This window comes from Doryrhamphus excisus, chromosome 1 (genome assembly GCF_030265055.1).
Source record: "Doryrhamphus excisus isolate RoL2022-K1 chromosome 1, RoL_Dexc_1.0, whole genome shotgun sequence".
Taxonomy (NCBI): Eukaryota; Metazoa; Chordata; class Actinopteri; order Syngnathiformes; family Syngnathidae; genus Doryrhamphus; species Doryrhamphus excisus.
In genome coordinates, this window is record NC_080466.1 from 34,517,023 (window position 1) to 34,543,209 (window position 26,187).

General features: G+C 38.9%; 1 protein-coding gene across 3 annotated transcripts in view; it reads right to left on the minus strand.

The window, feature by feature from the left end:
* Nucleotides 1–26,187, minus strand: part of cadm3 (cell adhesion molecule 3) — a 154,681-nt gene that overhangs the window by 70,043 nt on the left and 58,451 nt on the right. For all 3 annotated transcript variants that reach the window (XM_058091024.1, XM_058091031.1, XM_058091040.1), the window contains one exon: nt 8,651–8,800. In XM_058091024.1, coding sequence (XP_057947007.1) covers nt 8,651–8,800 — 150 coding nt within the window. The remainder of the gene's footprint in view (nt 1–8,650; nt 8,801–26,187) is intronic.

Here is a 26,187-nt window from a genome sequence, read left to right on the forward strand (position 1 = left end):
GAGTGTGAATGGTTGTTTGTCTACATGTGCCTTGTGATTGGCCGGCCACCAGTACAGGGTGCACACCGCCTCTTGCCCAAAGACAGCTGGGATAGGCTCCAGCACGGAAATGAATGAATGAATGAATACTCAACTAGTTGAGACCGAATCAACGGCGCCGATGTGGTTGCAGCCATTATTAGGGAATGTGACATCGTTGACATCTTCAAGTAACATTTTAGCCTCACTCGATGATGATGTTAGGATTTGATGGTTTACTCAGATTTTGTACCAGCTGTCCTGTGCTAACAGTCCAAATAAAGAAAGAAAAACATTCTACGGCTGCATCGCCAAACACGCTGCACTTTCTACAGTAAATCATATTTTTGTTGTTTCTAACAAGGTCACATGTCAGGTAAAATACATATACAGAAATATTGTATATTGTATAAAAAATATACAGAAATATACTCTTGTGTTAGCTTTCTGGTATCATCTCTTATGTTAACCGGGTTGGTTTTGACCCATGTATTAAATCAGCTATAAAATACACTAAAAACAATAAGTTACCATCAAATTTGGTTCTCATGTCTTGGTTACGGCGGCAGAGTGGTTAGCGCGCAGACCTCAAAGCTAGGAGACCAGGGTTCAATTCCACCCTCGGCCATCTCTGTGTGGAGTTTGCATGTTCTCCCCGTGCATGCGTGGGTTTTCTCCGGGTTCTCCGGTTTCCTCCCACATTCCAAAAACATGCTAGGTTAATTGGCCACTCCAAATTGTCCATAGGTATGAATGTGAGTGTGAATGGTTGTTTGTCTATATGTGCCCTGTGATTGGCTGGCCACCAGTCCAGGGTGTACCCTGCCTCTCGCCCAAAGACAGCTGGGATAGGCTCCAGCACCCCCCGCGACCCTCGTGAGGAAAAAGCGGTAGAAAATGAATGAATGAATAAATGTCTTGGTTACCTTCTTAGGCTTCCTCATCCATGAAAATGTTGGTTTTAATACTTTTTTTTGTGGGCATGTAGGCCTTTTTTTGTCACTATACCCCTCCATTTCAATTTCCAAAAATGGTCAAATGAACCTCAAAAGAATCATATTAATAAATTGAAGGTTCTTTTGTTACCTGGCTATTACTGAGGGATATAGAACATATCTCTTAAATCAATTCGTTTTATTTATTTTCTCATTTTAGTATTAATCACTAAAGAAACATCTATGGTGTTGGGGTGAATTTTGACCCATATATATTAATGTCAAGAAAAGGTAGAAAAAGTTATTGTTTTTCAGTTACAGAACTTTAGTATAAAGTGAAATGAAAAAGCAGAACAGGTCCAGATCTTGGTTCACTGTACTTCTTGCCATTCTTTCCATGATCCAAATTGTAAATGTGAAATCAGCCATCAGTCAAATGAGTGAATTCACCTCACATGTCTGGACATTGTTTTTCTGCTGGTATACTGGAAAATTGGTCAAAATGAGAATCCCCTGAAGCTTACATGATGGGAAGAGGAGCTGGTTGTCATTGTGTTGGCTAATTGTACACTTATCATTTCAGTTTTGACTCAAAATATTGCTTTATAGTCATATTATTATAACCGGGTCGAAACCGACCCTAACAATACAGTGGTCATCATTTCAACCAAACCATTTTAAAATTTAGTAAAAATTATTTTGGGGGGTTTTATTTTCTTGAAATAGAGTTTCCTGACAAAGTCAAAAAGCCTTGATGCAATAAACAAATGTTATGTGATTCTTTTTATGCATTTAAATGTAAAACTGGTCACACAAGAGGAGCGTTAATAGAGCGCTTTAGTCACGTTTGCATAAGTGTCGGCGTCAAAGCGTGATAGGGATTATAATAATGCTTGTTGCATGCGTTGAGGATTGACAGATGATTGTGCATGAAAAGGTGCGTTATAATAAATTGCTCTCCCGAGGAGTTGTAACGAGAGCTAATTACAAAGTCTTCATTTCCTTGTTTGCTCCGCCGTGAAGTGTAAGCCAAATGAAAGCGAATGAATGACATCGTGATCACCTTTTCATTGTGTCAACATCTGTTCACGTTTTCCACCTGCTACTACATCTCATTTCCACACGTTTGACGACATATTTCCCCATGTAGCGGCCGATAGCGTTTATTTACTTGACTGCAAAGAGGGGGGAGGAATAATTTGTTGTATTTGTACGTGATCAACTTCAATATTACACCGGGAACCTTATACAACATGGAGTGGGACTCAACACTCTTCTCTCAATGGCTGCTGCTGGTTGTGAGAAAAGTAATATCTGGGAACAAAATTCATTTTTTTCTTGATTCATTCTTCACTTTCATGAGATACGTGCATACTTTTTTGAAGTGTCACTTCACAATCTCGTTCTCTTGTCACTATAATAGGTATGGCACACAATAGTTGTGTGTCTAAGTTGTTCAACATAAACACATAGGCAGGGCTCGGCAATAACGATGTACCGATGGCCCGGGGCAAGTTAAAACAAAATTGGGGCAAGTAAATCCAATCAGTGATATTCCCGTCGGGCAAGTGCACTTTGGCATGCCATACTGCCAAGAGTTTTTTTAAAGTGGTTCTTGTTGGGTGTTGGTAAAACATGGACTGCGTAATTCCGGTGCTAATTTGCAAACCAATCCTTGCAAATCTTGAAATGGACCAATCAGAATCGTTTATTTAGTCCACAGTCCGCGTTTTACCCACACCCGTTCTTGTTGGCGATCAACCAATCAGCGATGGTTTGACTAGGAAAACATCTATCATGGCGTCCCTGCCAACATGGTCTAATTGTTCAACAACTTGTGAAGGAAAACAGCAAAAAGTGATGAACCAGTGCCTCCTAAACAAGTATTTTATTAGCGGCAGCAAATCAAATGATGGCACAGGTGAGTGAATCACATTGCTGTGACAATTTGAAGTGGTCACAATGAAACACCACCGATTAGATCCAATACCAAGTGCTGATTTTGCACAAGCTACAAAATCTAGCGCTTCCATTTCTCTGTGGATTTTTCTCACCTTTGCTTCACAAATTATTGTTTGACCATTGAGCATTTTTTTCTGGATTCAAAACACTTTACTAGTACACAAATGTGTCTATTCAATAATGTTTCATTGTGGTGCACAACTTTTAAAAGGCAAAGTGCCTAGAAGTCTCTTGACCAGGGGTGCTCATTAAGTCGATCGCGATCTACCGGTCGATCGCGGAGGTGGTACTGGTCGATCGCTGGTCGATCGCGGCGTGACATTAAAAAAATATCATCCTAGCATCAATGCCGTCACTTGATTGATATACAGGGCAGCCATTCAGATGACAACTGAATGTTGCCCTTCGGGTGACCAATCAAATCAAACAACGTCTCTAAGTGCAGCAGAACTTACGATGTCAGCCTATCATCCATCCCCGTTACTTGATTGACATACAGGACAACCAGTCAGATGACAACTGAATTTTGACCTTTAGGTCACCGCTCATGCGTAAACAGCGATGAAAAGTGCTAAGCTAGTCGGCGAATTGCGTCAGATTTTAAGCCCTCGCTAAAGTAAACTCAGGTAATTACAAAAAATGTTAATAGTTAATTATGTGTGTTTTGCAATATTGGCTCATTTGGTTATGTAAGGTACATCAACATACATTGTACGTACAAATAATCCTCAATACATTTGAAAATAAATAGATGTTTTGCATTTTTGTAGTGGGTAGATCATTTTGACTCGGTCATTTTAAAGGTAGCTCACATGCTGAAAAAGTGTGAGCACCCCTGCTCTTGACAATCCAGATTTCCCACATTCCCAAAACATGCTAGGTTGATTGGCCACTCCAAATTGTCCATAGGTATGAATGTGAGTGTGAATGGTTGTTTGTCTATATGTGCCCTGTGATTGGCTGGCCACCAGTCCAGGGTGTACCCTGCCTCTCGCCGGCCTATCTCGGGATAGGCTCCAGCGCCCCCCCCCCCCCCCCCCACACCCCCGCGACCCTTGTGAGGAAAAGCAGTAGAAAATGAATGAATGAATGAACTACAAATATGTTATTGGACATGTATTTCTAGTACTGGCATAAAAATGAATTGAGGTTTATGTCAAATAGAACATTTTGGAGTTAATATTGGATAGGTCAAGTAAGGAATATAGGTCCCTATGATTTCCCCGTTAACGGAATCACAAACAGAATTGGCCAATAAAAACAGAATCTACTGTTAAACAAGGAATCTCCTGCAAAGTGACGGGAATTAAATGCTGTCATCGTGAGGAGAGGGAAAGTGTGTGTTGGAAGTATTTTCTCAGCAGGACGCTCAATTGTGGTGGAATCTCATCACAAACACTGAAAATAAATGTCAAAACGGCGGCGAAAAAAACCTTGTAAATTCCTCTCTTGAATGGAAATTAGCTTAGCTTAGCAGAGCGTGCTAGTGCAGCATGTTTATTCTTGCATCCTGCTCGTATTAACCGTCAATTGACATTCTTAGCACACTTTTGGTGCTGTTTGCCACATTTGTCCAATTGTGTCAACAAAGTAAATGTGTCATAAAAATATATTATATTAATAACGCAGTTGTAATTACACTGACTCACTGCAATGACATTGACTCATATTATGACTTTAACAACCCATATTTTTTGTTGAATATTTCAACACTATACTGCTACATTTCCTTGTAATATAACAGGATTATTCTTCACACTCCTTTTTTTCTCCTAATATTTTGACTTTATTCCCATGATATTCAAATTTTTTCCTCAATGAAAATTTCCCCAAAATACAACTTTATTTAGGTTTGTTTGTGTCTTATATTATGACTTCAACAACCCATATTTTTTGTTGTATATTTCAACACTATATTACTACTATGATTACTTTTCCTTGTAATATAACAGGATTATTCTTCACACTCCTTTTTTTCTCCTAATATTTTGACTTTATTCCCATGATATTCAAATTTTTTCCTCAATGAAAATGTCCCAAAAATACAACTTTATTTAAGTTTGTTTGTCTCATATTATGACTTTAACAGTCCATATTTTTTGTTGTATATTTCAACACTATATTAATACTATGATTATTTTTCCTTATAATATGACAGGATTATTCTTCACACTCCTTTTTTTCTCATAAAATTTTGACTTTATTTCCAAAATATTCAAACTTTTTCCCCAATGAAAATTTCCCAAACATACAACTTTATTTAGGTTTGTTTGTGTCTCATATTATGACTTTAACAATCCATATTTTTTGTTGTATATTTCAACACTATATTACTACTATGATTACTTTTCCTTGTAATATAACAGGATTATTCTTCATACTCCTTTTTCCTCCTAATATTTTGACTTTATTCCCATGATATTCAAACTTTTTCCCCAATGAAAATTTCCCAAAAATACAACTTTATTTAAGTTTGTTTGTGTCTCATATTATGACTTTAACAACCCATATTTTTTTGTTGAATATATCAACACTATACTACTAAAATGATTACTTTTCCTTATAATATAACAGGATTATTCTTCACACTCCTTTTTTCCTCCTAATATTTTGACTTTATTCCCATAATATTCAATTTTTTTTCCTCAATGAAAATTTCCCAAAAATACAACTTTATTTAGGTTTGTTTGTGTCTCATATTATGACTTTAACAGTCCATATGTTTTGTTGTATATTTCAACACTATATTACTACTATGATTACTTTTCCTTGTAATATAACAGGATTATTCTCATACAATTGCCATTTTTTTCTTGTGAGAACACAAAGTTTTTCTCTTCATATTTTGACTTTATTTTTGGAAGAATGACAGCTGTTTTTGCCATTTCTGCTGCTGTTGTTATTTAAAATTTTCCAAACTATTTCAACTTTCTTCATATAAACGTTTTTCTCAAATAATGTTTGTAAATTTGTACATTTTATTGTATATTTTTATGCATAGTTTTAGCAGAGCGTGCTAGTGCAGCATGTTTATTCTTGCACTCTTTCACTCTTTGCCACATTTGTCCAATTGTGTAAAGAACGTAAAGGTGTCATAAAAATGTATAACATTAATAACGCAGTTGCAATTACACTTGTGACTGGTGAGTGATGAGCAGCCCACCACCACAGCTTCAAAAAATCCCGGGGAAACCCTGACTTGGCAACTTATTTAAAGAATTACTGCATTTAAAAAAACAGCCTTGGATTCAGGCTTCTACTTGGCACTTTGATTATTTCCCACAACATTCCAGAAGTGCACTAGTGGAGTTTCTGCCTCATCCATTTCTTCTCTGCCCATCTCAAGTCCAACTCCACTTTTCAGCTGTCTCCAAAGTGAAGACCAGCCTTGAAGGGCTCCAATCATTGTGGAGAGGAGGCTCATTTTCTCATTTCTGTCTCCTCTCTGCCAGCCTTCAAAAGCTCCGTCTGGACTTCTCGTTTTTTACCTCGCCTCTCCAAGAAAGTTGGCCCTCTGCGATGAAAAAAATGTCTCAGCCTTAAACAGGCGAGCCCCGTCACTATCGTCAAGGCCTTGTCTGTACACTGATATTTTAGAGAAACAGATGTTTTCATACATTTTGACTCTTTGTCCCGCCTTTTTTTTTTTAATCACCAGCCAGTCTGATTACCTTCTACAATGCACTACTGGTATGGTAGTTGTTCATGTAACACACCTTATATATAGACATAGACATAGACATGGACATGGACATGGATATAGACATAGACATAGACATAGACATAGACATAGACATAGACATAGACATAGACATAGACATAGACATAGACATAGACATAGACATAGACATTCTTTATTATTCTCATTTTCCAACCCTTTGTATTGAGTTGTGGACTCCAATAGAGCAGCTACACACAATAACCCAGACAGAAAGCTTTCTAGATATTCCAGAATCTGCACCTATTCCAGCTGTATTTCCTTGGATTTCCAAAACGGTCTTTTTTTTATTTATTCCACCCACGGCCCGCTTCCATGCATGCCCACTCCGTTGTGATTCGTCACACTGCTTTTTTTTCTCCGAATATTTTGACTTTATTCCCATGATATTCAAATTTTTTCCTCAATGAAAATTTCCCAAAAATACAAATTTATTTAGGTTTGTTTGTGTCTCATATTATGACTTCAACAAGTCAACACTATACGACTACAATGATTACTTTTCCTTATAATATAACAGGATTATTATTCACACTCCTTTTTTTTCAAAAAATTTGACTTTATTCCCATAATATTCAAACTTTTTCCCCAATGAAAATTTCCCAAAAATACAACTTTATTTATTTATTTTTTTATTTTAATGCAAATTTTCACAGGTATCCTTCTCGTATCACTCTGGCAAGCAAATGCAGTTCCATGGGAACTCACCCTAAGAGATAGTGAGGAGCTTGGTCATTCAGGAGGAGCTCAGAGAAGAGTTACTGCCTCGTCACACTGAGAGGAGCCATTTGATGGGGCTCGGGTATTGAGTCTGGTTAGGTTAAATAAAGGTTAACTAACTCTTAATAGTTATCCTCCCTATCCGTGTGGAAGTGGTAAGTTTTTGGCTATTTAAGTTTAAAGGAAATAACTTGAAGGCTACCGTTTGGGTCGCTAGCTCTCGAGTTTGCGAGTTAGCATGTGTCTCAAGACCCTGCAGTTGCGCAATAAGTTATAAATAAAAAAAAATAAATCTAATAATGCTTAGTTAATTTTAATCTGAAAAAAAATGATTTGTCTACCCACCAACTATATGTGGTTTCTTAAGTTTTTATTATTTGCCGTTTTATTATTATTATTATTATATTTATATATTACTGATTGATTGATTTTCTTTATTCTTGATTTGTTTATTTATTTTTCATCTTATTTCGTACAGAAAAATAAAAAATAAGATATTTGAGAACAGTGGAATGTTTTATCAGAGCTTTTATTGTAGAAAATCGGAACCAAAGCACTAAAAAAGTTTGTATTTTTCTGTTTTTAATAAATGCGTTTGTTTTTTTTTGGGGGGGGGGGGGGGGACCTGATGCGGCCCAGCCTTGCCCAGACCCTAGCTCCAGTGGCCCCCAGGTAAATTGAGTTTGAGACCCCTGTATTAGAGAGATCATGTCTCACAGCTGGTTTAGGAACACCTTGGTTGAGCTGGAAAAAGTGGCCAGAGACCAGGGTCGGGACTGAGACTGCTGCCCCCGTGACCCAGCTCAGAATTAGCAGAAGAAAATGGATGGATGGACGGATGGACGAATGGATGGATAAATGGTGGACAGTAAACGCCTTTTTATAACCAATAGGGAGGAAAATCTTTTTTTGTGTGTGTTACTTGAAATTTTCTGTGAAACATTTTGAGTTTTGTTTCCTCCCCCCACGGAGACCTCCATCTGTAGAGCCGCTTGGCTCCCCAGTATCAAGTCTGTTGTGTGATATCGTATAATTCATAATGGACAATTAAACATTTGGTCCCGTTGAAATGTTCCTTTCACATTTTTAGCTTTTATCATACTCCATCTATCATGTCCAGCAATAGATGTAGTTTTTTAAAATATATATTAATAACATTCATTTTACACCTGAGTGACTTTATTTAGTGCAACTGTGAGCCTCCTGGTAATTTTATAATTGCATTGGAATTGAACTTACTCCAGGCAATCATAGTACTTCCTGGTAAAGTCCTTTTTTGTTAAATTATTTCACCCACCTCTCTTCTCTCCAAAGTACAGCGTCTGCTGAGCCGTGTTGGACCACTGCAGGGATGAGTTGTCGCTTTCGGCCACCCGGCAGGTCAGCTTGACCGTGCCGCCCACCGACACCATCTCGTCGGAAGTGACGGGCTGCAATGGGTCGTCGTCTGGGCGGGGCAGAGTAAGTAAGATGTCACATGTGAGCCATGACACGTCACAAATACGTTGACAGGGAAATACAAGAAGTCTGATAAAGGGACAAAATGCATGACTGCCCCCCCCCCCAAGTCCTCTTTCTACATCTCTTCCTGTGCTTCACACATGATCTGTATGTCTTTATCTGACTGAACACTCACAATGTACACAAACAGTAGGGGGGCTGTCACAGGGACGAACAAGGAGACAAATGGCCTGCTGCGAGAGTGATGAGTCAATAGCAGGTTGACGTCCACTGAGCGTACGGGACTTGGACACGTTTTGGGATACAATACATCACTTTTGACTCATCTTTTCTTGTATTTTTATGTGTGGAATTACAGTATTACATCAATTACCCGATACAAATAAAACAAGAGAGAATTGTCCTACATTTTCACTCATTAGCCAAAGTGACTCTGTGAAAAATCTGGGTGTGATATTGGACCCGATTCCATCTTTTCATAAGCACATTAAGAATGTTTAAGCATTTTTTCATCTTCGCAACATAGTGAAGATACGGCCTATTCTATGCACTTCTGAGGCAGAGACCCTAGTCCATGCATTGATCACGTCTCACCTTGAATATTGAATATTACATGAGAATAAAAATAACATAAGAGCAACATGGGGCATCTTAAAACAGTATTATTAAGAAAAGTAATAAGAAAACTGACTATACTACACCAATAACGATGATATCAATGGGACAACAACTTTGAAAATATTGGTCCAGAACTGGAAGAAAGAATTCTAAAATTCTGGACAAGGGAGGACAGGAATCAGACATTAGAAAGGAATCCTAATTTCATGGTTCCCACAAATTCATTCATTCATTCGTTTTCTACCGCTTTTTCCTCACGAGGGTCGCGAGGGTGCTGGAGCCTATCCCAGCTGTTTTCAGGCGAGAGGCGGGGTACACCCTGGACTGGTGGCCAGCCAATCACAGGGCACATATAGACAAACAACCATTCACACTCACATTCATACCTATGGACAATTTGGAGTGGCCAATTAACCTAGCATGTTTTTGGAATGTGGGAGGAAACCGGAGTACCCGGAGAAAACCCACGCATGCACGGGGAGAACATGCAAACTCCACACAGAGATGGCCAAGGGTGGCATTGAACTCGGGTCTCCTAGCTGTGAGGTCTGCGCGCTAAGCACTCGACCGCCGTGTCGCCCGGTTCCCACAAATTATTATTTTTTTAAATAATTAATTAATTAATTAATATTGTCAATAATTATAAAGGAAAATCATCAACTGATTGTAATGGAATGAAATGAAAACTATAAAAATGATCATTTATCGTTTCAGACTGGAAGATTCCCTAACAAAATTGAAACAGCAAAAGTAGGTCAAATTTTTTTAAATGGAAACAAAACAGCAATTTTCAGACTACCGACTAGTCTCCTGATTACCACAATTCTCTAAAAAAATTATTCAATAACAGGTTGGTCAAATTTATTAATCCGAATGAATTATGAGCAGACAGTACAGATACAGAGCTAACATTTCATTTTTGGCACTGATTGAAATTACGGAGGGAATACCTAACTAACTAAAAATAACTAACAAGAAGCAATCAGCTTATATATAACTATAAGCAATAAATAACAATAATAATAAATAATAATAATAATAATATATATAATATAATATAAATATATAAATATAATATATATAACTATCAAATATTCTATATATATATAATAAATAATAATAAATAACAATAAGCAATAAGGCTAAGAGAATGCACATCTGCAAGTTTAAATATTATGCGTGGAGTACCCCAGGGGTCAATACTGTGACCAAAACTGTTCAACTTGGAAATCAATGACATCTGTAAAGACGATAGAATTATTATTATTATTATTATTATTATTATTATTATTATTATTATTATTATTATTATTATTATTATTATTATTATTATTATTATTATTATTATTATTATTATTATTATTATTATTATTATTATTATTATTATTATTATTATTATTCCCCGCGACCCTCGTGAGGAAAAGCGGTAGAAAATGAATGAATGAATCATTATTATTATTATTATTATTACTATTATTATTATTATTACTATTATTATTATTATTTGCGGATGATACCACTGCTTTTTGGAAGAACAGAAGAGATAATGGCCAAATTAAAAAGATAGTTTGATAATAATAGATTATCCTTGAACAAAAGTCAAAGAAAAAATGCTATTTGATAATAGCAGAAAAGACACGTACCAGCAAATACAATCAGACTGTGTGGACATTGAAAGGGTGAATGAAAATACAATTCTGGGGATCACAATAGATGATTGTTCAGACATATAAATCAATAATAATAATACATTTTATTTGTATAGCGCTTTTCAAAAGACGCTTTACAGTGAAGAAAATGGAGTTGAGTAACAAGCAGAGTAAAAGATGCATTAAAATACAACATCCGTACATATGGGGTAATGTCTAACATGGGGTCATGTCTGTGTAGGTAATAACTATAAATGCAATCTTCACTCACTAAAAAAAAAACAGTAAGGATAATCCATAACGTTGCGTATAGAGAAAATACTAATCCTTTGTTTCTAAAATCAGAAATATTAAAACTTGCTAATGCATAAAGCTAGCAATAACCTGTTACCATTACAATACTTTTCAACAAGAGAGGAGAAATAAAGATCTCAGGAAAAAACTACATGGTGATGTGACAGCTACTACTACAGGACAACTACAGGGTACATGACAAAAAATAGAAAAAATAAATAAATGAATACAAAAATGTTAAAACATTTAAAAAAAAATTTAAATTAATAAAAATTAATAAAATATATTTTCTTATTTTTTTAATAATATTAGAAAGGCAGGAAGTGAACAAATGTAACAGTTAGTGATTGAACTATAAATATCACCTCATATCACCTCGTATTTCGGTACGTGACAAAAAATAGAAAAAATAAAAATAAATCCAAAAATTTGAAACATGAAAAAAAATAAAAAATTAATAAAAATTAATGAAATATATTTTTTTATTTTTTAAATAATATTAGAAAGGCAGGAAGTGAACAAATGTAACAGTTAGTGATTGAACTATAAATATCACCTCATATCACCTCGTATTTCGGTAAGTGACAAAAAATAAAAAAAAAAATAAATCAAAAAAATTTAAACATTAAAAATGTTTTTTTTAAATTAATAAAAAATTAATAACAAATTTTTTTTTTTTAATTATATTAGAAAGGCAGGAAATGAACAAATGTAACAGTTAGTGATTGTAAAAGGTCCAGAGGGAGGGGTAGGATTTAATAAGCTTTGCTTCTTCCTACTCCTTTTGGACATGTGGAACTGTGAACTGATTATGGGATGCACTCAATTGTAATCTGATGCATGTTCAAATAAAATAAAACTATTACCATTATGCTCTATAATATATGTTTATTTTTAAAAAATCAGGGCTAATTTCAGTGTTCACTTTTTTTGCCACTATCTGTCCATTGTGGCTTCAACATTTTCATTTCCTACTCACGGCTGAACATGCCTTAATCACGATCGTGTGTTTTTCCATCCTCCACGCGTCCATAACGCCTGCTGTGTAATAAAACTAGAGTTGCTACAGAACCGGCCTCAGTAGGACAGGCGTTATGCAAATGCAGGTCACAGGGACCAAGAATTTAAATGACCCAGCATAATGACGGCGATTCTGGAGGCTGTGGCCTGCACCTGGAATGCCACCAAAAAGCCTTGAAGAGTGTACTGTGTGAGGGTGTGACAGTCAGGCAAACGATGCTATTTAATGGCGCTCCCTTGATAGCGGCTAGGGAAGCGGGTTAATTCTTCATGCATTTCCATTTGAGATATGTGCATGAGAATTTACTAAGTGATATTAAACATAGCCACTGTGATGTTGCCGCCCCCCCCCCCCCCCATCCGCTCCACACCTCCCTTCCACCTTTCATTCCCACTCATCTCACTCTTCACTCAGTGTAATGTGCAGCGAAAACAAAAAAAAAATGTGTCAGAGCCGACACCAAGACTGAGCCAAAAGGAGGAAGCATCTCTGAAGAGCCTGAAAGCAGCCTGGAAAATATGGCGTGTATCAATAGTTTAATTGGAAGCGCATTATCAAGCAGCAGACAGCTTTAGAGTCAAAGTGGAGCGTTATCGCATCCTCGCACCGGTGGTGGAATTGATTTTTTTTTTTTTCCAGCTAAAGTGTGCCTCCGTGGAACGTCCATCAAGTATTTCAATCAGGCATCTCCGTACAGCCTTGGTCATTTAAAGGGCTACACGGCCAGTTTGGCATCCCATTAGGGCGTGTTTAATATTAGAAATGCACAAACAAGACCAAACATTTGTTACCTGTGAAATCAATGAGCAGCTTAAGGGCTAAAAGGGAGTTTTATGCAAATGTCCCGTGTTGGTGGGCACCCCAGTCTTTGTATGATTCGGTTGTCACATGCAGTTTGCCTTGGATTTTCATACAATATTGCATATAAAAACCCAGCCTGTCAGCCCTGGACTGGATTGCCCAAACAAAACACCCCGTGTCTTGCTGACTCACTGTGACTCACATGCATTTTTCTATTGAGTGTGACTGCTGAATAACCCACCATGGGGTCAAAGAAGAAATAATTCTGCATGTAAAATTTGAATTGTTCTTTATAAAAATTATTTTTGTTCATATTTTTTCATTTATATGAAAAAAAATGACTTCAGTTTTCATGGAACCTTTTGGAACAAATGAATAAAAACAGAGGTACCTCTGTACTTTGGAGTTACATTCAAATTGGTTGGACATCACATCTTCTGACATTGCATATGAATAGTACAGTTTGCTTAGATCATATTTTTGGCATATTCATCCATCCATTTTGAATATAGCTTTTAGAGGTCACAGGAAAGACTTCCGGTGAGAGGCACCCTGAACTAGTAATGGTAATGGTTTTATTTCATTTGAACATGCATCAGATTACAATTGAATGCATCACATAATCAGTTCACAGTTCCACATGTCCAAAAGGAGTAGGAAGAAGCAAAGCTTATTAAATCCTACCCTTCCATCTGGTACTTTTACAATCACTAACTGTTACATTTGTTCACTTCCTGCTTTCTATAATACAGTATAACATTTTTTTTTTTTTAATAATGTACCTCGTACCAAAGTAGGAGGTGATATGAGCATCCAATGCCATAATGGGTACCATAGTAAGTGTCAATATAGTGATATATATAGCACATCATGACTGGTTCAAGACTCTTCATCCTTGTATTTAGCAAACATCAACTGCTTGTATTGTTTCTTGAATTGGCTCATCGTTGTGCATTGTTTGAGGTCCTTACTCAATCCATTCCATAGTTTGATTCCACATACTGAAATGTTATGGCTAGCATAACGTAGTCCTAGCATAGAAGTGTTTCAAATGTACTTCTTCCCTGAGATCATATTTCTCCTCTCTTGTAGAGAAGTATTGGATTACATTTTTAGCTAATTGCTTATTTTTAGCCGTATGCATTATTTTAGCTGTTTGAAGATGAACTACATCAGCAAGTTGAAGTATTTGTGATTTTAGAAATAAAAAGTCACCACTCAATCACAAAAAAGTATCTTAATTTATAATAATCATAATTTATAATAATTTACAGTGGACAAGTGGTGAGCGCGCAGGCCTCACAGTTAGGAGACCGGAGTTCAATTCCACCGAGTTTGCATGTTCACCCATTGCATGCATTCCAAAAACATGCTAGGTTAGTTAGAGACTCCAAATTGTCCATAGGTATGAATGTGAGTGTGAATGGTTGTTTGTCTATATGTGCCCTGTGATTGGCTGGCCACCAGTCCAGGGTGTACCCCGCCTCTCGCCCGAAGACAGCTGGGATAGGCTCCAGCACCCCCGTGACCCTCGTGATGATAAATAGTAGAAAATGAATGAATGAATTTAGCTATATATCTGTATCGGTAATGAAGTGTTGGACAATATCATGTATCAGTAAGAAGGCTAATATCGAGCATCTGTCAAAAAATAAATACATTTGGGAAAATCTTTACAACATCTGACACGTCATAAAAAAAAATTCCAAACCAAGGCCAAACAAGACCATAGAGCCATAGTAGCCTTCATTTTGACGCTTTGACTGCAGAGCTGCAGTGTCTAAGAGCTGTGAGTATGTGTTAAGTTCATCTAAGCACGCCTGGGGGGGCTTGAACGTGCGGTCAAGTGCATCATGGATTAGTGTCTCCTTTAATAACTAACCATTGCGGCCGATCGCACTCCTCCATTGTGGCGCCAACGCTCAGGCTGACCGCAATCGACTCTGACGTGTTCTTCCCCGACTTATGAGGCATCTTTGGCTTCAATGCCGGCAATTCTTTGTATTTACCAGCATTTGACCTCAGATAAATACTCATTGGTCATCACCTTTCCTGCTTAAATCTGCACACACGACACACTCCTTTGCCATAGTTTTGTATACGTAGCTGTGTGGATGGCTTTTGAAACGGGGCTTACATCAGAGTCTCAAGGACAAATATTTCACCATATGCATTCGCTTAAAACGAAATAAATCGTGATTATAACATTCATTCATTCATTTTCAACCGCTTATCCTCACGAGGGTCGCAGGGGTGCTGGAGCCTATCCCAGCTGTCTTCAGGCGAGAGGCGGGGTACACCCTGGACTGGTGGCCAGCCAATCACAGGGCACATATAGACAAACAACCATTCACACTCACATTCATACCTATGGACAATTTGGAGTGGCCAATTAACCTAGCATGTTTTTGGAATGTGGAAGAAAACCGGAGTACCCGGAGAAAAACCACACATGCACGGGGAGAACATGCAAACTCCACACAGAGATGGCCGAGAGTGGAATTGAACTCCGGTCTCCAAACTGTGAGGCCTGCGTGCTCACCACTCAACCACCGTGCAGCCCTATAGGTAAATTATGATCATAAATAAGATACTTTTTTTGTGATTGAGTGGCGACTATGGATAATTCGGAGTCACCAATTAACCTAGCATGTTTTTGGAATGTGGGAGGAAACCGGAGTACCCGGAGAAAACCCACGCATGCAAACTCCACACAGAGATGGCCGTGGGTTGAATTGAACTCCTAGCTGTGAGGTCTCCTAGCTGCGTGCTAACCACTAGACCGCTGTGCCGCCCACAAATTAATTATATTAATTATTATTATATATCTATATACCGTATTTTCTGGATTATAAGTTGCTCCAGAGTATAAATTGCACAAGGCCAAAAATACATAATTAGGTAGAAAAAAAACATACATAAGTCGCACTGGAGTATAAGTCGCATTTTTTGCAGGTAATTTATTTTCCAAACTACTTGATCAAAACAGACATTACGTCCTTTTGGAAGGCAAGTTGTAACAATAAAAGAATAGAGAACAGGCTGAATAGGTGTAAGATATGCTAACACAATGCTTATTGTATACAAACAACCATTCACACTCACATTCATACCTATGGACAATTTGGAGTGGCCAATTAACTGAGCATGTTAATTAATGTACTTCTACTGTACAGCATTGTAGCATCCTTTCCACTTATGCTATGAGCTACATAACCAAATAAATAGAACACCACTGCAAACTACAAACACAATCACAAACACATCATATCTCAAAAGTGACCATTGAAGTATTCATGTGATTATTATGAATGAAGTGACGTTTGATAAAATACAAAAACAAACCACAGACGGTAAACATTCAAACCACTTCTCCGTGTTCCCGCTTCTTTTCCTCTATCTGTCTCCCTCCATCGTCCATTCTCCCGCTTTCCTTTCCATGTGCTCTCCGCTTGCTACCCCTCTCTCATCACTCCTTGCCTCCTCGTCCTCCTGTTGGGCTTCCTTCCCCTCCTCAAACCTTCTTGGCTGGGTGCCGGTGCCAGTGTACAACCAACCCATGTGATTGGAGATGTTTGATAGCCAGGAAATGATGGGAATTTATGAAGAATGTACTGTATGTGTATATGTGTGTGTATGTGTATGTGTGTGTGTGAGCTATCTGCACGTTCTCAGCAGCAGCTTTTCCTAGCAAACCCCCCCTTCTGCCCCCCCCTTCATCTTATTACATTGGCTCGAGGATTTGTTTGCATGCTGCTGTTTGTTTTACAGAAGGAATTTATCAGCAAGTGTAGCAGTGCAGAGGCCCAAGTGTGCGCATCTGGCTGATTTATGAGGCTTCTCCTTCTTATCTGCATTGAGGTGTGTGTGTGCATGTGTGTAATGTATGTATGTGTGTGTGTGTGATGGTGGTGTATTGTTGTGTAGTTGTGCATCACGGCAATGCTGCTAGCATCGTATGAGGGAACACAGCCAAGCAGGGTAGAGTTTGATGTGTTGGTTACAGCACGCGTGATGCGATACGGGCTAAAACACACACACAGCGATAATACACAAGTACAGGAAGTAATACAAAAAGGATGAGACAAAGAATATGCTTGATTGTGCATCAAATAAACCTGCAGCACACACATGAACACAATACATGTGCCATATCCCCCCCCCCCCCCCCCCCAAAGCAACAAGCATGCCCATCTGTCCCCAAATAACTCCCCTCCCCCAGGGTGAATAAGCCTGTGTTGGTGTATGTATGGGTGAGTATATACAGTATTTATGCCTGTGTGTGTGTGTGTGTGCCCTTCTGGCCACCTCTAAAGACCCCAAGCAGCATACCCACCCCCGCCCCCCAACCCATTATAAGCCCCTAATCTAGTCACCATCCCGCCCATCATGTGATTATTCAACCAAGCCAGCCCAGAGTCCCTTTTCCCGCCTGGCATGTGTCACCAAAACACACAAAACACTGCAAATCTTATTGTGTTACTGCAGTACATGTTTACAATTAAGCTAGGCATGTACTGTACCGTTTCAGGAGCTGACACGTAAACATATATGAAAATCTGGAAGCCATATCTGATCATTTTAAAATATACTAATTAATAATCTTTGCTCTTTCGTGGTTGAATACAGCCTATTAATAAAATGAAATGAAGTAATCCTATCAGAAAACTGAGAGACATTTGTTGATAACCAGTTACATTATGTTAGCCACAACATAATAATAATAATGATAATAATAATAAATAATAATAAATAAACTAATAAAATAATAATAATAACTAGCAAAATAATAAACAGAAATAATTCTCCCAAAGCTAACCTAAGTCTACATTTTGTCATATTATCTCTTATTATGTCTACTATATTGGGTAATATGAATGTAAAGGACACTATAGGGGTGCTATTTCATGCATAGAGGGCTCTAATAATGCATAAGAAAACAGATTGAAAAGGTCAGAAAGAGGTTTTCGATGCTCAAAATAGGGCCGTTGACGGGGGGGGGGGGCAAAGGCATATCTTGTCCCGGGCCCAGACATGATGGGGGGGGTAATCCTACTGGTCAGAAATTCCCATATCATCAAAGCTGCACATTTCTATGTGGCACACACATCTGTATTAAACAAAGTAAAATGCAAAGTATGAAAGTTTGGACTAATACAATCAGTTAAATTACATATCGACTTTTTTGATGATATTGCTCGGCCGATATCAACGGATATCCCAGTCCTTGAGGCATCACAGCCACTAGGGGAGCACGTTTAGCTATCATATGCTCTGATTCATATTTTAAATGACAAATTTTACTGGAACAAATTTATTCTGAAATGGGCGGAGCTTCCCTTGTAGGATTTAAACCGCTTCTCTCAAAAACAAACCCCTCCCCCTCCATCCTCTACCATTTGAAACCCCCCTCCGAGCGCCACCAGCAGCTCAGACCTGGCCCGCGCTCTGCAGCCTGTCAAACATAGTTAACTAAGACAGCCCCCCCACCACCACTGACCAAACGGATCCCCACATGACGCTCACGATCACAGAGGAACTTTATCAACCCCCGAAAATGAGAAAGAATAGAGCATGCTGGGTGATGGAAGGAGGTGAGGTTGTTATGAAGGGTTGGTTCGGACGCAGCAGAGGTGGGGCGGTCAGCTCACAGCATAAGGGCAGCAGCAGCACCGCTGACAAAATGTCAAAAAAATACCAGAAAGAGGAAGATGAGGAAGAAGGACACAAAAGGGACGGCGAGGAAGGAAGTGAAGGACTCTGAAGACATAAGCACGTATGGATGGATGATGGCAATGAGGGGGGATGACAGGGTGACGGCATGCGGGGAACTGGAGCATGGTGAAAAATGCAGAAAGTCAAAGAGGAGAAGGAAACAAAAAGAAAATGGAGGGATGCTGACAAGAGGGGAGCACAAATGAGTGGGCTGACAAACAAAACAAAAAAAAACCCCACCAAGAAAGTCACTCGGGAGAAAGCAGCCCTCCACCAAAGCCAAACAAGCTACACATTTGATGGTTGGTGTTACACCGCAGTCCGGCGCGTGGCAGTAACGTACATCGGCTGTCAACCTTTTTTCATGGAAATGGATTGTGTAATGTCTGATGATTTTGCAAGATAGCTAAGATAAGCTATCTGCGCTTTAAACTAGTACAACTTATTTTACAATACATTGACCAACTCACCAAGTCACGCTCCACCGTGTTCTTATTACTAAAACGTGCTGACGTCGACATACAATGGTGTGAAAAAGCCTTCTCCCCTTCCAGATTTCTTTTTTATTTTATTTTATTTATTTATTTATTTTTTTATTGTTTTTTAATTTTTCATTCATTCGTTCATTTTCTACCGCTTTTTCCTCACGAGGGTCGCGGGGATGCTGGAGCCTATCCCAGCTGTCTTTGGGCGAGAGGCGGGGTACACCCTGGACTGGTGACCAGCCAATCACAGGGCACATATAGACAAACAACCATTCACACTCACATTCATACCTATGGACAATTTGGAGTGGCCAATTAACCTAGCATGTTTTTGGAATGTGGGAGGAAACCGGAGTACCTGGAGAAAATCCACGCATGCACGGGGAGAACATACAAACTCCACACTAATTTCTAGTTTTATTTTTTATTTTTTATTTTTTATTTTTTATTTTTTATTTTTTATTTTTTATTTTTTATTTTTTATTTTTTATTTTTTATTTTTTATTTTTTATTTTTTATTTTTTATTTCTTATTTTTTATTTTTTATTTAAAAAAATTGCACAGATCATCATCAAACAATTTCAAATATTAAAACATATATTAAATATAGTGAGCACAGCTAGGAGACCCGAGTTCAATTCCACCCTCGGCCATCTTTGTGTGGAGTTTGCATGTTCTCCCCGTGCACGTGTGGATTTTCTCCGGGTATTCCGGTTTCCTCCCACATTCCAAAACATGCTAGGTTAATTGCCCATTGCTTATGCATGTGGTGGAGGTAAAAACCAAACGACCAACAATGATGGAAAGCTGCCTTAGGCTTTTCGGCCACAGGGATGTACGCTTCCTTTTTGTGTTGCTCTAATTATTTGGCCCTTTTAGGGGCTCACCAGCCGACAGCGGCCTAAGTGTCTGGACAGTGATCCCTTGCTGAATGCTGAGACTTGTGTGTAGTCTCATGCACAAAGCCGGATTATCAAGCAGTCCAAACAAACGACTCAGCCACAGACCACCGGAGGGACCCTGAAGGCACTAAATCCATGGTGTGTGAACGCTGTGTGTTACACATTTGCCCACCACACAGACAGGAATGGAGCTGCTCCAGTTTGGCTGAGGCTAACTAACATCCAGTGTGCTGCGTGGAACAAATGTCAAGTTCATGTGTTCCCAAATGTGCTGCACAACATCCGGCCGTGCCTGGAAGACTGCAGCTATTCTGTCTCTGAGGAATTCAGAGCATGGGAGAGTCAAGTCCAAGCTTCAGAATGAAGTCTCAGTATGTCAGACGACAAAACAAGCGTGTGAAGGACAGCGTTTACTTCGAAGAGAAGAGCCATCTCAAAACAGAGGCGGTTTCATCCATCAGCTGCCATCGGCCTACAACCTGGTTCTACAGCTGTGTTGCTAATTAATGCACACAATAGATATTACCCCAATATCCATCCATCCATTTTCTATACCGCTCATCCTCACTAGGGTATGCTGGAGCCTATCCCAGCTGTCTGGAGTTCAATAGTGTAAGAAGTTTGGGATGGCTCAAAACGCTCAGTTTCAAAAGGTGTGGTAAAACTGTCCCTTTGTGATGTCACAAAAGGGCGGACTTCCTTATTTGGGTCATAGTTACGAATCACTTTGACTGTGTGACCAATCACAGCGCTGTGGACATGAGAAAGGCGCACCCTGGGTGGAATAAATGAAAACAGACCATTTTGGCAGGAAGCACAAATCCAAGGAAATACAGCTGGGATAGGTGCAGATTCTGGAAAATCTAAAACGTTTTCTGTGTGGGTTATTGTGTGTAGCTGCTCTATAGGAGTCCACAACTCAATACAAAGGGTCGAAAAATGAGCATAATAGATCCCCTTTAATGGGTCCCTGAAATGATTTATCAACTTTGCTTAAATATGTTAAATATTGTATGTAATTCGGTTCTACATTGTTTGATTTTTGAAAGCCAACAGTAAAATTTATTTTATAGTTCATGACGGCAGCCATGACGAGCTAACTCACAGATTAGCGTCATTTCCAGAAGTGATGTTATCAGGCTAATAAAATATCGTAAAATGTTTACAGTGATTATAGGGATGATTTGATTGATGTGTCAATAGTTTTCAAGGAGAAAAGAAGTAAGAAACATTTGGAGACAAACTAAAGAACTTGTAGAAGTTGGAGTTATAGATTGGTTGCCTTCAAAACACAGGATGGTAAGTGTAAATTACTCTACAATTATTCAGCTTTCGCTGAGGGTGCTATCCTGGTGAAGTTACTGCTGCCATCGACTAAAAATAAAAATAAAAATAAAAATAAAAATAAAAATAAAAATAAAAATAAAAATAAAAATAAAAATAAAAATAAAAATAAAAATAAAAATAAAAATAAAAATAAAAATAAAAATAAAAATAAAAATAAAAATAAAAATAAAAATAAAAATAAAAATAAAAATAAAAATAAAAATAAAAATAAAAATAAAAATAAAAATAAAAATAAAAATAAAAATAAAAATAAAAATAAAATATACTCTGGAGCAACTTATAGTCCAGAAAATACGGTATATAAATATATAACAATAATTCATAGAATTAATTCGTGGGCGGCACGGCAGTCTAGTGGTTAGCACGTAGACCTCACAGCTACGAGACGAGGGTTCAATTCCACCCTATGTTCTCCCCATGCATGCGTGGGTTTTCTCCAGGTACTCCGGTTTCCTCCCACATTCCAAAAACATGCTAGGTTAATTGGCCACTCCAAATTGTCCATAGGTATGAATGCGAGTGTGAATGGTTGTTTGTCTATATGTGCCCTGTGATTGGCTGGCCACCAGTCCAGAGTGTACCCCACCTCTCGCCCAAAGACAGCTGGGATAGGCTCCAGCATCCCCCGCAACCCTTGTGAGGAAAAAGCAGTAGAAAATGAATGAATGAATATAATTAATTCATTTTCTACCACTTGACCTCACAAGGGTCACGGCGTGCTGGAGCCTCTTCCAGCTGTCTTCGGGCGAGAGGCGGCCTACACCCTGGACTGGTATATATATATATAAATATATATATCTGCACTGATAGGACTAATAATGTGATGGCAACATACAGTCAGTGTTAGTACATTTTCCCTGCGCCAAAAACGTATAGGTGTGTTTATAAATTCAGTGAAATTTAATGCTCAGCCTTTAAGGGTAAAGGCATCAAGCCATCACAAAGGCTAATTGAGTCATAAACAACAAGAACCGAGCAAGTATTCATATTGTGTCCACACACACACAAACACACACACAGTAAGATAAAGAGAGTGAAATCTTTAAAGCCTTGGCAAAAGCACTAGCTGGCCCTGCCAATAGACCACTTAAAGAAATGAGTAGTCAATTACGTGGAGTCTGCTTTTGCTTTTTTTTTTTAAATGACAACCACTGGAGTAACAACTGGAACCTCCAGGAGGAGCCAGACACGTCTCCTTGATGAAGAGACTTTGTTTCAGCACGCACCTGTCATGTGCACTGACGTGTTAAAGGCATGAACGTGTGTTTACACGGCTTGTCTTTGACGTGGCCACGGCCGCTTGCTGCTCTAAGGGATAAGCCATTCCGAGCAAACTAAGAGCGTTAAATTTAGTTGGTGAAGCAAGCATGTAATTTATCCACTGATGGATCATGCCTGAAGACTGTTATTGCTCTATGCTGTTAACACAACTCCATTCATTTGGCATCCGAGCGATGCCATAACACAACACAGCGTCTGGGTTCCAAAAGCTATGCATGCTAATTAGTAGAAAAACAATGCATTAACAGCGGTAACTCATTTATTTCATTAAGGACTTCATTAATCAGTCTAGTTAACGCATGCGCACCAAAGCAAGTATGCTTCGGGTCCGGCAGGTCCATCGTCATATACTATATATTCTATTTATATCCAGCCGACCCCCCCGATTTGAAATACTATTCATTCATTCATTCATTTTCTACCGCTTAAGGGGGCTGGGGCCTATCCCAGCTGTCTTCGGGCAAGAGGCGGAGTACACCCTGGACTGGTGGCCAGCCAATCACAGGGCACATATAGACAAACAACCATTCACACTCACATTCATACCTATAGACAATTTGGAGTGGCCAATTAACCTAGCATGTTTTTGGAATGTGGGAGGAAACCGGAGTACCCGGTTTCCTTATCGCCAGAAAATTCCATGTATGGTTAAAGTATGGTATCGCTGGCAGTGCATGGAGATGTGTATCGAATCGTCTTCAGTGCTGAGATTCACACCCCTAGTGTGTGTGTAAACAAACAAACTAACGTGATAACGTTATATACATTTAAAGGTAATTAGCAAGCTTCAAGTTAAGATTGAGACTATTGATTGCCGCTACGGTCCACGTGGCCGTCCCGCTAGGAGTGGCTGCACTGCTGTTGCTGGCAGAAGTGTAAGACTCTGCAGACTCTACTCGCATTTTCACACTTTCCACACAATCACTTGGGTGGTTGATATTTAAAAAAAAAAAAAAAACACACCTTTTTAATCAGGCTTTTAACTAATATTTTTAACTTTTCTTATGTTTTTATCTTTTTAGTCCTATTTTATGCTCTTAGTCTTTAGCTTTTGAACTCCAGTATTTTTATACTCCAGGGTCTGCTGAGGGGGTGCCATCCTTGGGTCTCTTCGACCCAGCTGGCTGGGGGTTCCTCCCTTTGATGTGCCTGTCTGTCGGAGTCGGGGGGCCCGGGTGCTAGTCCCCCGATAGCACAGCCTGCGGCTCCTCCCAGTGCGGACGGCCCCAAAGGTGCCGTTTCCTTGATCCTCAGTGCCATGCCATGTCTCCCTACTGTGTGTGATTGTGTGTGTGTGTGTAGTATGGTGGGTGGGAAGGAGGGGCTTTCTTAGTAATTGTTTTTCCTTTTCATTCATTCATTCATTTTCTACCGCTTTTCCTCACGAGGGTCGCGGTGGGTGCTGGAGCCTATCCCAGCTGTCTTCGGGCAAGTGGCGGGGTACACCCTGGACTGGTGGGCACAGTCACAGGGCATATATAGACAAACAACCATTCACACTCACATTCATACCTATGGACAATTTGAAGTCACCAATTAACCTAGCATGTTTTTGGAATGTGGGAGGAAACCGGAGTACCCGGAGAAAACCCACACATGCACGGGGAGAACATGCAAACTCCGCACAGAGATGGCAGAGGGTGGAATTGAACCCTGGTCTCCTAGCTGTGAGGTCTGCGCGCTAATCACTCGACCGCCGTGCCGCCTGTTTTTCCTTTTAATTGTGGTAATTGTTTTTAATTCTTTAAAGTACTTTGTGTTGCATGTCTTTGCAGGAAAAGTGCTATACAAATAAAGTTGATTTGATTTGGTATTTCTACAAATGATAAAACTGATTTATTGCGTTGCCGTTTTCTGAGGCCACCAACCACTGACATACTTTAACACATCAGCTAGATTTGCTCCATATCACTTTGGAGATACCCAAAGCACTTGCAATACAAATGACATTGCACAACCTTTCTTCTTAACGATAGCTTGATCTCCGGAGGATAATCCCGAGTCACAGCTGACATCTAATATTTCGCTGCCCTCAGCTCGGTGTTCAGCTCCACGATCATTCTATTTAGTTACCCGGCAACGTAAAAAAAAAAAAAAACGGATCAAGAAAAGGTCGACTCCGATTGGCTGTTGTCAAGGACATATTTGAGTAAATATGCTATCAGATGACCACATTAATAGACATGCAATTTATTGCAATTACTGATCCATGCAGCAGCCCCAGGCTGACAAGACTTTGATAGAAAGTATATATGTTATATAATATATGTTATATATGTACTGTGGGTCATTGGGTCATTGAAGATGGTACCAATGGGCATGACGCACAGACTACAGTCATATGCAGCTACTGAATAACCAAATAAAATATACTGCAAACACAATGAATAAAGACGGGAATCAGCGTTGTTGAACAGGTTTCATTATTAACCCTTTAGGCGGCAGAGGGGGGACGCTGCAAAAAAAAAATGGTGAAACCACAGTAATATGTGAAGATGCTTTGACAGCCAGGCCGCACACCAGCTAACAACGTCAAGTTTTCCAATCCAATCCACTTTATTTATATAGCATATTTTATAAACAAAGTTTCCAAAGTGCTGCACAGACTAATAAAATAAAAAGTCAAAATAAAATACAATAAATAAAGGTACAAATTGAATTTAATACAAAACTAAAAGATCATTTAAGAAATAAAATAGTAAAATAGATATTATTCACGAGGGTCGCGAGGGGTGCTGGAGCCTATCCCAGCTGTCTTCAGGCGAGAGGCGGGGTACACCTGGACTGGTGGCCAGCCAATCACAGGGCACATATAGACAAACAACCATTCACACTCACATTCATACCTATGGACAATTTGGAGTGGCCAATTAACCTAGCATGTTTTTTGGAATGTGGGAGGAAACCGGAGTACCCGGAAAAAACCCACTCAAGCACGGGAAGAACATGCAAACTCCACACGGAGATGCCCGAGGGTGGAATTGAACCCTGGTCTCCTACCTGTGAGGTCTGCGCGCTAACCACTTGACTGCTGTGCCGCCCAAAATAGATATTAAAATATTAAAAACAAGAAGCAAAGCAATAAAAATATAAAAAATAAAAACCAATTAAAATAAAAAGAAAGAACTAAAAGACTCAGTACCATACAACTCACTCCGAGTTAAAAGCCAGAGAATAAAGTGGGTTTTAAGACGAGACTTAAAGCCTTCGATGTTGGGGGCCTTTTTTTACTTGGGAGGGGAGAGAGTTCCATAGTTTGG